The 14,602-nt window shown below is 40.5% G+C and overlaps 1 protein-coding gene across 1 annotated transcript in view; it reads right to left on the reverse strand.

Moving 5' to 3' along the window:
- Positions 1 to 3,307: 3,307 nt before the first annotated feature.
- LOC139717821 (transient receptor potential cation channel subfamily M member 3-like) overlaps positions 3,308 to 14,602 on the reverse strand; it is a 45,031-nt gene continuing 33,736 nt past the window's right edge. The window contains exons 15-23 of the mRNA XM_071629317.1: positions 10,699 to 10,923; positions 10,201 to 10,333; positions 9,495 to 9,506; positions 9,009 to 9,244; positions 8,247 to 8,424; positions 7,604 to 7,736; positions 5,798 to 5,988; positions 4,941 to 5,070; positions 3,308 to 4,124 (exon numbers count right to left, since the gene is read on the reverse strand). Of these exons, the coding sequence (XP_071485418.1) occupies positions 3,308 to 4,124; positions 4,941 to 5,070; positions 5,798 to 5,988; positions 7,604 to 7,736; positions 8,247 to 8,424; positions 9,009 to 9,244; positions 9,495 to 9,506; positions 10,201 to 10,333; positions 10,699 to 10,923 (2,055 nt within the window). The remainder of the gene's footprint in view (positions 4,125 to 4,940; positions 5,071 to 5,797; positions 5,989 to 7,603; positions 7,737 to 8,246; positions 8,425 to 9,008; positions 9,245 to 9,494; positions 9,507 to 10,200; positions 10,334 to 10,698; positions 10,924 to 14,602) is intronic.

The raw sequence follows: 14,602 nt of genomic DNA on the forward strand, positions 1-14,602 counted from the left end.
ATTTGTTCACATTCAACTCTCAACTCGGGTACCAGAGAACAGTGACAGATGGTGGGGGATATGTTATGCGGGGCAGGTTAATAAATAAGAAACATGTGCACCAAAAAGGGGACTACGTACTCCTTTAAAATCAAGTGGATGCACCATGAAAGGGATATGGAATATGATTGAGGAATGCAGCATAATGTACTCAGCTTTAACTGAAAGTAGCTATTTCTTTAAATGCCATTATTGCCTAGTTTTGCTGACGATATTATTAATGCTAGATTTGAACAGTCTTGGCACCAACTTGAGAAATACACTGCTTAAAGGACAAGTTCCCGTTCATAAACATAAGGATTGAGAGAATGTAGCAATATTAGTAGAACACATCATTGAAAGTTTGAGGAAAATCAGACAATCCGTTCAAAAGTTATGAATTTCTGAAGTTTTTGTGCAGTACCCGCTGGATGAGAAGACTACTGCAGTGTATGAATAACTTAGATGTCACATGCGTACAACAATATAAGGAAAATATAAAGAGAATTTCACAAAATTCCATCTTTTGAAAAAAGTACACATTCCCCTGACTCGTAACCAACAAATGTTATGGGTAATATTATTCCCCCTGCCTTTAGAAAGAGGCAAGTCAATTGCTCTTTTATTATGCGAAAAAAGTGAAAATATGTTGAATTTTCTTTTATATTTTCTTTATACTGTTGTACGCATATGACTCACAAGCTGTAGTAGTCTCCTCATCCAGCGGTTCCAACACAAAAATTTAAAAAATTCATAACTTTTGCATCGATTGTCCAATTTTCCTCAAACTTTCACTGATGTGTTCTACTAATATTGTTGCATTTTCTCAATCCTTATGTTTATGAAGGTGAACTTGTCCTTTAAATGGATCCTTTCTCAGGAAAGGCTGACAACTTCCAAAATTTCAAGCATAAAGTCTTCCTCACCCAGTATCACTAAACACATGATTACGGTATTCAAATTGTACAATGGGACATAAACCAGCTTTACCCATTGTTCATTACTTAATGAATGTTACCCAATTGGATAATACTTGAGTGCAAATATTCATGTAAATACCTGTAAAGCCTCTGCATTTCAACATGAGGCACTTGTGAAAGCTAGTACTGGATTAATTTTCACTCAAAGAGATACATTTGTATTACAGCCATGACAAGGAATGTACAGTCAAATACATCAGATTGTGTACTGCATATGCCCTATATTTCACGAGGTTTTTTATTTTTGCAAATTTCACAAGTCAGTTGCTATTCGAGAATTTAAGAACAAGCAAAAAAAAAAAAAAAAAAAAAAAAAAAAAACCCTTTGACCTAGACATGACTGCAACATGCTTGCATACATTTCTCCATTCAGTGATGTACTACCACAAGCGCCAATTTAACCACTCGCGAAATTGACGGGAAGTCCCGATTCACGAAAAATTAGACGCGATAAATATGTCGAGTATACAGTAAGTAAAGGGAAGTTCTATCCTGGTGGTATGTTCCTTCGAATAAAAACAGAAAAATCAGATAAGCAAATCAGTGAAAATTTGGGATTAAAATTGGACACATTAAAAAACAAATATGAAGTGCAAACGTTTAGAGAATGAGACAAATTGTCAACTGTGTGATCTACTGTAGGTGTTGAGCAGCTTTTGGAGACAAAATTTCACTTATTTCTAATTTTCTCAATCATTTGGGCACAGACAGAACTTGTCCGCAGAAGACACACAAAAACATACTACTATCTTATACCAAGAACAGGTCTGAAGAGATATTTTCTCAAGGAAAAAAAAGAGAAAATTGGTGAATTTTTGTGTACAAGGCAATTGGAGAGCTGCTGAACGCCTGGATTACAGAGTTGCCAATTTGAGTTACTTTCTAAACTTCTACAGTTCATAACGCTTTGTGCCTTGTTTTTTGGCCAAAATTTTCACTGATCTACTTCTCTGACGTTTCTGGTTTCATACAAAGCAACACAATATCGGGATGGAATTCCTCTCTATCGCAACAAAAAAAAAGGCATGGGTTGGTTTCTCTCTTTATCGCACATAAATGCAGAGGTATGGAGCTGGATAATCATAACACTTGCCTCAACTATGTCGTCCTCTTCTGACACATTCTACTTCTGAAGAGACTGTCAAAGAAAAAATATTGGGATGCACAATGTAATCTCCCATTTTGTCTAAATCTCCTCTCCTATGAGATTGGTGATGTGCTAAAAAAAAAGAAAATGGAAATTTCACTTAAGGCCATTGATACCCCTGCCTGACACTTCTATACAAGTGCAATGCTCTTTTACCATGGCAACGCGCTTTCCACTACACTTTAAAATATGTCCAGCATAACTTTGCCCTAAGTTACAAAAAGCATTCAAAATTTGATTTGAATAGCTTGAAAACTAAAGACGTTCTATCTGCAAGGCTTTTTCCTAATTTGGGAGCCTTAAAGGGAAGCAGTCCTGAGATTTTCACTGTACTGATAATCAAGAAGAGTAAAAAATATAACCTTTCACCAATTTATACGCGTGGACATCAAAAATTGTCTCCTTACGCGATTTTTAAAAAATAATTCCTGCAAGCGATCGTGTAAGAGCCTGCCAAAAGGTGCAACGTCATTGATGCCCTACTCTCAAGTTGACAGCCGTGCCTCAGAAAACCAATTTAAGTGTTCAAAATGATCATATCTGATTTTTTTCATAAAATGTGACAATATGTGGTTTTATTATTTCAAACAAAATATTTCAAGCTTATTTATATATACAATTAATATAAAAATAAATAGTAAACATGTATTTACAAATAACTAGGGATGACGAGCAGAACACCGCTGGAAAGAGTTGTGCATCGATGACGTATGACTCTCCGCCAAGACTTGCTCATTTCCAGAGTCACACTTTTTTAACCGAAATGTACGAGCTTATTTGGTGATTTGAAAGTTTGTTTTTGATGAAAGTAGTTCATTGGAGGTACCAACAACAACATATTTTTTTAAATTTCGTGAGGACTGCGTCCCTTTAATGCACTGTTACCATAACAACACACTTTTGCTTCTCTTGAAAAATTTACCCGGTACAACTTAATATCACACACACTATGTGTGTCAAAGTTCTTTTAAACTGAGTAGAAACTGGAAAAGAACTTTGACCCATTGAGGACGGACTGATTTTGCAATAACATGCATTTCCCACAGACACCCGCAAGGTGTTTTCCTGATTGGGGCCATACTGTATGGTTACCAAGGCAACCCACCTTCCAGTCGCCTTCTGAAATCATGCATGGACACAATACTTTGGAATGCACTCCCCATTATGTTTGTTTCTCCTCTTCCTCCTCTTCCTCTTCCACCTGCTCAGCGATGGGTGGGAATGCGGATCTCTGGTACCAGATGGGGAAGCTGCCAGCAGGAATCGGTGCGGGAGCTGCCGGACTCTGAGGGCCTCTGCCCGGACTTCCTCTCGGGGATGCTGTGCTGGGTTCCTGAGGGGCCACTTTCTTCTTCCTGCGCTTCTTGCTGCGCGAGCTGCTCTTCGTCTGGTGGGCGTGGCCACTCTGGGGGACAGCCCCTCCATCGGGAGGCGGGCGGACACTGTTGGGCTCCTCGTATCGTGGACCCTCCACGATCCTGTGCTCCAGGATGTAGTTCTGGCCGTCCCCCTGGTGCTCGATGCCCAGGAGGGAGTGCATGTGGGACAGAGAGGGGACGACCGGCTGACCGGCCGGTCTGTTCTCTGCGGAGCAATTCCAGTCGGCTGTGATTGGAGGAGTGTGGTGGTGCCGATTCAAGGCATTTTGCTCCTGAACGAATCGGATGGCATTTGCATCAGCATGATCTCTACCGGCTTTCCCGCCGCTACTTGACGTGATATTCTGGAGCCCACCATTAGATTGGCTCTTGGGAGGACGCATACCAGCATCACTTTCAACTCGGGCTGATGTTGGTGATCCCTGTGTTTGCGTTGCCGGCGGTGCTGGAGGAGCATCTAATGAGTTTTGCCGGAAGAGAGACGGACTGTGTAGCTGCCGTGACAAGTTACTCTGCTTTGACCTGTGGGGACTGTGCGCCCTGTGGTCTCCTCCGGCTGTCTCCATGTGTTTTGTCATCATCTCACCGAGTTCTGTCAACCTGTCGGGCAGATGGAGGAGGGAGAGACATTGACTCTTCTTAATGATGAATAAGAATTTGGCTTTCTCAAATTGTTACCTACTTCTCTTGTTATTTAATGGCGGCTGGCAGGAGGTTTAGAAAACTGTGTTCACGCAAGTTGAAAAAAGAAGATGGCCTTGTGGACTTATATGTGCCTTCCAATGGTGATGAAATGCCTAGAGATGGAATGATTCTGGTCAGATTTGCTGAGAATGTTTATGAATGCTGAATAAAATCATGCTTTAAAGCATTACTATCCAGTGAAGAAGCAACTTGTTTGCCTGTTGCAATTTGCCAGGATAATGAGTTTTGGAGTATTTTGAGATGAAAGGCAAAAAATAATCTTGATCGTATGTACACGACTCTTATTCCTGAAGCAACCTCCCTTTCAGTAATGGGTAGGTCCAAACATTACATGATGATTGATCGTGCCCTAGCAGTAGCAGTTCCAAAAATGCTGTACGTGATTCACTCTTGCATGGAAAATTGGTTGATACTGCTAAGGCCTGATTTGTAATCAATTATAAAACATTATGTAGCAACCATGATCAGATATGCTCTGAGATTGCAACACTGTTGGCACAGTATTTGGCTAATATTTGGCTAATCTTTAACCAACTGAAAACCTGGTATCACAGTGTTACTTCACACATTTATTATGCACATGTGTCCACTTTGGAGTAAAAATGGCCAGTTTCTGCAAGCATATAATTATGTTTTACCTTTCATTACATTCATCTTAAATAACAACTGTTAAAACCACACACTACAGTTAAGAAAGTTAACCAGTCTTACCTTTCCTCCACACGACTGATTCTCTGATCCATGTCCTCATTTTCTTCGTCCGCCTTGCAGCGCCGATATTGGGCGGCACACTCGCGCTCAAAGATCTGGAGGTCGCGCTCCTCCTTCCAAAACTTTTGATCTGTTCCAACCAACCATACAAACAAAACAGTGGAAAAGAGTACTGTAAAAGTGGACATTTTCACACACTTTCTGCAAACAGAAACCAGCAGAAGAATAAAAGGTGCAAAATTTTTTGCTTGTTGCATATGACACTGTTAAGTTTTGATTCTGTGGCATTAAAAACATGAAAATTTCATCTCAACTGACCAACTGCAAAAAGTTCTACATTTTACAGTAGTTTATGATTTGTACAGAAATGAGGGTACTGTAAAGGAAAGAAAGTGTCAATGCTGTAGCAGAGGGATTCTCCAACTTTGACATCATCAAAGAAAAAAAAAATGTTATCAATCTCATCCATTAGTTTCCGAAGATGAAAATAGTGTACAGGATTAACAAGACAGAATAAACTTCTTTATCCTTTATGGTGTCTGTGTGTACTGTATGTTCATGCAATGTTCTCTAATGGCAGGTGTGAAAAGCATGTCATGAACAGTCATGTTGGATGACACTAGTCTGTGTTCAGACAGGAAAACTGCCAGGAGTGGTTGAAAATGTAGTCTGCTGATAACCAGAATGGCATAAACTCAACTTACTATAAACACAGTCAATAAATTCTTGGTTCTCAACCCTCTATGAATTAACTAAGCATACATGTAATTATCTACCTTTGGTTCAGATAAAATCCATGACTGTTTACAGGAATGAACATTGTTCTTTGCTTTGCTTTATTTTGCTTTCATTTTTACCTTTAACCCTTGACCTGTCCAGGCATCTTCGCATGCAGAGTCTGAAGAGCCACCGAGTGACCTCAAACATGTGGACGAGGATGATGAAGGGTGGAGGCAGCCACGGCTTGTCCTTGAATTCCATTACCAGGAAGTAGTACTCATAGCGCCAGATGACCATCGAGTTCTCTTGTACCTCTTCAAACACTTGACTGAGGTTTCAGGGGAGTGGAGAAATCAGAGAGAATTACACTTTTGTATGTGACTGGTGATCATCTATTCTCTATCTGATAACTGGGCAGTGTAAGACACATTAGCCATGGTCACATGGGCAAAAGAGCATAAAGTTCAAGATTACAATCTTTAAGATCTCGATCTTTTGCCAGTGTGACTGCAAACTTCTTGCAAAACTTTCCACTCAAACTAGGGATATTTCCCCCATCCCTGCCAAACTTCTCAACCTTTTGCCAGTGTGATTGCTAGAAACTAAAACTTCGCGAAGTTTGTCACGTGATCAGTCCACCATCTGCTTCCGGGCTGTGCCTCAGAAGCACACAGTCATTGTGATATAACAAGAGTGTATTGTTACGTCACAATCACCAGCTGTCAGGTGGCATACTATTTCTTCTTTCTTGCACACTAGCATCAATAACCAAAACTTCATCATCCAAAGATCAAGAAGTTTGGCTGCCTGCAGTGTGGATGGACGACCAAAGATCATGAAGACTTTGTGATCTTAAACTTAGCGATCTTTTGCCAGTGTGACCGCTGCTATTGACCATTTCTAACAAAGTATGAAACCGCACAAGGTGTTGAATGAATTAACGAAGACTGCAGTACATGCAAGATACTTAACTTCCTCCAGTAACATCTTTATTTTTTACACGGAAACGTTTACATCAAAATCTCTGCAGTAGAAAGTCACAACACATGCATTATGTATAATGAGAGTATGAAAAAGAGCAACATACAGGGTAGGATACTACAATTTCCATTTATTACTGCCACTTACTGGTCAATGATTATCAATTAGACTTCTAATACTACTGTGCTAATAACATTATGATGATGATGATGATGATGATGATGATACCTCTGCTACTAACAATAACAGCAACTGCAGCAGCAACGACAAATCAAGAAAAACAAAACTGAGAAAGAAAATCATTCAGGTGATTACAGTTATGTATGAAAACGCTTCACAGATAAGAAAAGATGCTTTTGCCAATGATGTCCCTATTGACTCATGTGTACAAATGGGTACCTAGCAATGCTGGTGTAACAATAATGGCAGGGATCTCTGAAAGAACAGTGACACTACATTTGCTCCTGCAACAACTGCTCCAGTCTTATTTTTTCCAAAGACTCAGGGTGAGGGGGTAAGGGTGGTGATAGAGTTTCAGGTTTAGTTTGATGTGAGAATTAAGATTAGGGTTAGGGTTTATGTTTGTAGGTAGAATCTATGTTTTGCTTTAGTGTACAGATTTTTAACAGGAGCAATTGTCACAGGAGCAAATGTCATGGAACTGGTAGAACAGTATTAACGATGAAGACGCTACCCTTGGTAAATGACGTAAGTCATCACCATCATAATCATCATCATCATCATCATCATCATCATTACAGATGTATTACCATTATTACCATCATTATCATCATCACCATCATTATCATTGTTTTCTCACCTGAAGATAGCGATGAGGAGAGTATGAGGAGATGAATGTTGCAAATGAGGAGGTATCCTTGATAAATGACATATTAAGTCATCACCATCATAACCATTATTATCATCATCATCATCATTATCATCATCACCCAATATCTCACCTGAAGATAGCGATGAGGAGGTTGAGGAGGAGGACGTTGCCAATGAGGAGGTAGATGGCCAGGAGAAACAGGACCACCATGTTTTTGGTCGGGCACGGGTCGTGGCCCTCCACATCACAGTTCTCAAGGTGTCCTGGAGGTATCGATGCAAATTGATGCACAATAATACTTTCAGCACATCTTTATATCATTAATGCAACACAATTTTATCCATAACTTCCTTTCACTGAATAAATCTGTGAATGCATACATCTAAATCAAATATGAATGCCAACAGAATCATTAGCTTCTCCAATCAATTAGAATGGCTGTATTTGGCATTTTTGTGAAATTCAAGGGAACAAATATGGATTCCATCACTCATAATTTGTTGGATGGAGTGAGGCATACTCTGTATCAAACATGAATAGATTATTTCCTATTTGAAAATGACAAAATTAAAACGATGCTAACAATTACACCATTTCTAATACTGAAAGGCTTTGTTATCACACGTCTTTTTCAGCTGAGCAGTGAAAGGAAAGCTTCCAGCACAGGACGAATAAAAACCAGACATGATACAAGAAATCTACTCCAGACAGCACTTTCATCCCAAAGAGTGATATCTGAGGGGCCTGTCGATCTCACATCCTCCGCCACCTACCATGCTCGATGGCCGTCAGGAAGAGTTCGCCGTAGATCTGGAAGTAAGGCACGAAGAAGGCGTTCCTGATGGCGAACCAGCTGACGTCCTGGTTCGGGTAGAGGAGGGACTGGCTGGCCACGCCGTAGCCAATCAGGAAGACCAGCAGGATGAAGAGAAACACCATCATCTGCATCATCTGGAGTGGCAAACAAAGAGGATGCATCAAACATTTTATAACATTTTTTTGGAAAGAGTTTGCCCACTCGCTTTAGCAAGCTTTCGCGCACTTGAATAGCAAGAGATGGCTGGTCAATGCTAGTCAATGCATCCAGTAAATTTGCCATTCACCAGTAATTACTGATGCATGTGGCTAACCATTCATTAAGTGTATTTGCTTAACGATTGAAAAAATACGGATTTTCAGCAACAAAATTTTAGCACTGTTCTATAAAACAGATGACATACATCTTTCATGCATCAGTCTGAGTTTGGCAACAAAATTTTGGCACTGTTCTATAAACGAATGACACGCATCTTTCATGCATCAGTATGAATTGTGCCCACATGGTATATACATGTAATATTACACTGGAATTAGTCTAAACTTATTCAAAAAATGCTTTGTTGATGCATTCAAACCTGTATAGGTAGTATCTATTTGTATATTTCTGATCAGGCAAATTACTGAATGCTTGTGGACGAGAGAGACGCCAGGCACTCCACAGTTGAAAGAGCATGTACATGTATGTGTGGTCAAGAATACAAACATTATTCTCTTACCATCTTCCAAATCATGACCAGCTTGGGTCCCAGATGTGTGCTGGCGGAGTAGAGTCGCAGGGTGCGGACGTAGAACAGCATGCAGTCAATGGCGTAGAGGGCGCGACACGCCTCGTAGGCCGGTGGGTACCAGTGCAGCCCAAAGGCCAACATGGCGATCGTCAGCAGGAGAACATCAAACTTGTTCCAGTTGCTGCTGAACCACAGATGGAGCTTGTGGTCCTGGGCCATCCCATCTGGGGCAATCATCTAATCAATTTAGAAAAAAAGAGAGGCATATAATGCAAATGAATAAGAATAGCTTAAAGGGAGAGAATAGCTGAAGATCAAACAGCCAGATGCACAGAACCTGAGAGTGGAATAAGAGAAAGAATTATATGAAGCCATACATGAATGCAGCAATACTGGTAGTCAGTGAAGTTTGAACAAAATCAGATCATCAACTAAAAAGGTGATGAATTTTTAAAGATTCAGTGTCGTCATTGCCGGATGAGAACACTACTTCAATTCATGAGGTCACTACTGGACTACCATATAAAGAAAAGAGAATTTGATAAACTTTAATTTTTTTTTGAAAAGTAAACATTCCCTTGAATTTTAATGAGGTATGTTTGGAGTAAAAATTATTCTACATGCTTTCTGGCCTCGGAAAGAAGTACACATGTAAAAGTCGAGTGTTCTTTCATTATGCTAGAAAAGTGAGCGAATGTTTTTTTTTTTTCTTCATATTGATGTCCATGCTTGACATCACAAGATATTGTAGTCTTCTCATCCAGCAATGGCAGCATCAAAACTTTAAGAATTCATACTTTTCAATGGATTGTCCAACTTTTCTCTCTAACTTCTCTGATGTGTTCTACTCATGTTGTTGCATTCCTTCAATCCTCATATACATTTGAATTTCATTCTCCTCTAAGAAAGACTGTAAGGAACACAAATTTTCTGCCATAATTATGATAGCTCATGTAAAACCAGAAATTTCAATGTGCATGAAACTTTCCCCAATTTCATGAGGAGCCAAGATTCACGAAATTAAAATGCGCGCATAAGGTTCTGTCTACACACTGCATTGAATGCCAGTTGCAATCCGTGACAGTTTCAGGCTGCGAAAACGGCTGTTGGCTCCAATTCGCAAAAGTTTCATGAGGCAAATGTTCTTGGTTTTGCAGTAAGTAATTTGAGTTATGCTGACATACCTCCCTAAACTCCTGCGCAGCTATGGTACAGATCCAGCCAAAGAGTGCCATCTCTATGTAGGATACCTCTGGTCGGATGAAGAACAGATTAAAGGCACTGAAGAAGAACAGGAAACATACAAAGGCCACCTGTCAAAGAACAAAGAAAAACAACAATAACAAATACACACCAATTCTATTTAAAACATACAACTATAATAGGAAAGCTCATATCACCAGACATTATACATTGCCTAAAACAACAATTTTCATAGGTTAAAACAACAGTTTGTTTGTTGGACCTTACTCTTAAAAAACAAACAAACGAACAAACAGACAAACAAACAAACAAACAAACAAACAAACAAGCAGGAGATCAAACACAATGTTTGTAACAAGCAAAAAAGAAAAAATGTGCCCACTTTTATTCTCATGCTTGTTTCATGACATGCTAATGGCCCAATATTTAGATATTTACAGTGATCTATCCATATGCCATATGAGGCGACACATACCAGGTGTCGGTAGAAGGTGGTGACGGGGGCATCAAAGTAGATGCGGATCTTGTGGAAGATGGGGCAGCATTGGGCCTGCAGCTCCTCCTCCTCCTTGAACTGGATGAGGATCGGGATGAGGAACGGGAAGAAGAGGGTGAGGAAGATGAGGCGGTCCTGCGACCTCAGACCGCCCATCCACGCATCGGTGATGAGACCCTGGCAGCACGGGTGGGAGATGAAATTCTGCATTCCAGGAAGGAGGGGGGGGGGGGGGCAAGAGGGAAGGGGAAACAAAAGAAGAGTGATCGCAAGTCATGACATTTTTATTCATTAGCAAACTTAAAGATCTGCAACGCGAAAACTAAGGTGATGCTGCCTCTGGGGTTAGACAGTGGAAGAAGGTGTCTCTCGCATGTGCAAAACACCATTTTTTGCCTAATTAGCATCTTTTTAAATTTTCGTTTCACAGATCTAAAGCTCCCTATTCTAGTGTAGCAGATACTGAATTATGCTAAATGCACCATACCACAACCTGATGCTGAATCAGACAACATCCCCAAGGAGACCAGGGGACAAAGAACATAGAAATACACTTAGTGGCATCTGTGTGTCTCTTTTGTATCCTCTGTACCTCCCTCTATGCTTGTATCCTTCAATCCATATGTTTCCCTGTAATCATTCAATCACTCTCTCATCTTTTCCTCCATGCAGTATTCATAGTTTGGTCTCTTTAGACATTCGTCAGTCTCTGTTCCTATTTATACATCTATTCATTCATTGGTAAATATAATGCTACATTGATCCATACACAGATTTTGTTATCATATGTGCTTTCATAATTTGTTTTACCAACTTAATCTCTCTATAATTTCATTTCTCTGCTATGCATATTTCTACTTTCCTCAAGTATCTGTCATTTTAGAGATCTTTGTTTTTTGCTCTTTAGTTTTTCTACATCAGCTCTTGCATTTGTTTTACATGGAGTTACAGTGCCGACCGCGGGAAACGTCACGCTTTTCCGAGATCTGGACGAGGCCACTGACGCGTATCCCCGCGGGTACCCGCGGGTATACGCGTTCAGTGGACGAGTCCATCCGCCCGCACGGATAATCCATCCTCGGGAATTTGCGTCTCGATTGACGCGGGTTGGACGAGGGTGGACGAGGGTATTCAAGGGCACATTCCCGTTAAGCTTTATTTTGACCGCTCAATCAAAATACATTTCATGGAGTTCCGACTTTGCCCATTTTCATCAAATTCCGATTTCAGGGGCTTCTTTTCGATTTAATCACACTCTGATGTCCACTGCCTTGATTGTTCGCTACTTTCTAAAGAAGTACACCTGCGGAAGTTGTGCACATGCGTTCATCACTCAAGTATCAATAATTATTAGAACATATCGACATTGGTTACGATCATCTCGCTATTCACGACTTTTAACGACCTGCGCCACCAAAATTTCATTGCTGAAAATTCGGTGGCCCAATCGGGCTACAAAAAAGTCGGATGTTTGCCTTTACTTTTGAAAATGAACAGCGGTAACAGTCGGCTCCGTAAGACGCAAAAATGAATGTCGCATGTTTACTTTTGATTTTAGAAATGAATCACGGTGACATTTGACTCCGTATGATACTGGAATAAATACCGAATGTTTGCTTTGGCGTTCGGAAGTGAATGATAATATTCAACTCCGTAAGACGATAAGATAAATGCCGGATGTTTGCTCTTACGTTCGAAAGTAAATAGCAATAACATTCAGCTCCGGAAGATGCTTGAGTAGGCTATATGTCGAATGATCCCTTTGACGTTCGGAAATGAATAACAAAAATATTCAACTCCGTACGATGATAAAATAAAAGACGGATATTTGCTTTTACTTTCGAAAATAAATAGCAATAACATTCGGCTTCGGAAAATGCTAACATAAATGTCAGATGATTGCTTTTACGTTCGGAAGTGAATAGCAGTAATATTCTGCTCCATACGATGCTAAAATAACTGTTGGATGTTTGCTTTTAGATTTCGAAATGAATAACAGTAACATTCAGGTGCGTTCGGTGGTAAAATTAATGTTCAATGATTGCTTTGATGTTCGGAAATGAATAACAATGACATTCAACTCCGTATATACGTTTATAAAATATACAATGTATATCTGATGTTTGCTTTTACGTTCGGAAGTAAATAGCAATAACATTCAGCTCCCGAAGATGCTAAAGTAAATGTCGAATGATCCCTTTGACGTTCGGAAATAAATAACAAAAATATTCAACTTCTTACGATAATAAAATGAATGACGGATGATTGCCTGTACTTTCGAAAGTAAATAGCAATAGCATTCGGCTCCGGAAGATGACAAAATAGATGTCAGATGATTGCTTTTACGTTCGGAAGTGAATAGCAGTAATATTCTGCTCCATACGATGCTAAAATAACTGTCGGATGTTCGCTTTTAAATTTCGAAATGAATAACAGTAACATTCACCTGCGTTCGATGGTTCGGAAATGAACACAATAATATTCAACTCCGTGTATACGATGATAACATAAATCAGGGGCGTCACCAGCTTTTTTTCAAGGGGGGTGCGTTTTGACACTAAATGTTTCCGAGATTTTTGGACAGACATTTGGAATATAGGAAGCTCTCAATCCCTAGACTTTTACTGTTTTTTGAGGGAAACCAAGCGGGGAAAGGGCACCGGCGTGGGTAGTATGCGAGGGAGCGAGCAAGGGTGGGGGAGGGTGTGGAAGTGCCGGAGGGGGTTGTACCCCCTATAAATGGATTATGGAATGACGGTGTGAAACGACAAATTACTGGCAGCGATATCAGGAGAATGGCATAACGACTACATGCGAGCGAGGGGAGCGAGCGAGCTTGAAAATTTTGACATTTTACAGTCCAAAAACTGCCGTTTGTAGCCATATTTTTTTGCTTTGTAAATTAAGGGGGGGGGGGGGGGTACACCGAGCGCAACTGCTGGCAATTACCGGCAACAACATCAGGTGAATGGCATAAAGAATAAATGCGAGCGAGCAAAGAGAGCGAGCTTGGAAATTTTGACATTTTACAGTCCCAAAACTGCCATTTGTAGCCATATTTCTTTGCTTTGTAAATTAAGGGGGGGGGGGGGGTACACCGAGCGCAACTGCTGGCAATTACCGGCAACAACATCAGGTGAATGGCATAAAGAATAAATGCGAGCGAGCAAAGAGAGCGAGCTTGGAAATTTTGACATTTTACAGTCCCAAAACTGCCATTTGGAGCCATATTTTTTCGCTTTGGAAATAAAGGAGGGGTGGGGGTGCAACGGGCGCAACTGCCGGTAATTATTGGCAGCAACATCAGGAGAATTGCATAACAATTAGATGCGAGCGAGCGAGCGAGCGAGCTTGAAAATTTTGACATTTTACAGTCCCAAAACTGCCATTTGGAGCCATATTTTTTTGCTGTTGAAATAAAGGAGGGGTGCGGGCGCAACGGGCGCAACTGCCGGTAATTACTGGTAGCTACATCAGGAGAATTGCATAACAATTAAATGCGAGCGAGCGAGCGAGCGAGCTTGAAAATTTTGACATTTTACAGTCCAAAAACTGCTGTTTGTAGCCATATTTTTTTTTGCTTTGGAAATTAAGGGGGGGGGGGGGGAGCGCATCGGGCGCAACTGCTGGCAAATACTGGCAGCAATATCAGGAGAGCATAATGATTACATTCGAGCGAGCGAAGAGAGCGAGCTTGAAAATTTTACATTTTACAGTTCAAAAACTGCCGTTCTTAGCCATATTTTTCGCTTTGGAAATTAAGGGGGGCGCACCGGGTGCAACTGCAGGCCATTACTGGCAGCAACATCAGAAGAATGGCATAAAGATTAAATGCGAGCGAACGGAGCGAGCGAACTTGAAAATTTTGACATTTTACAATCCC

This window comes from Diadema antillarum, unplaced genomic scaffold, assembly GCF_040938485.1.
Source record: "Diadema antillarum isolate AM-2024a unplaced genomic scaffold, OU_Dant_1.0 scf00000083, whole genome shotgun sequence".
Taxonomy (NCBI): Eukaryota; Metazoa; Echinodermata; class Echinoidea; order Diadematoida; family Diadematidae; genus Diadema; species Diadema antillarum.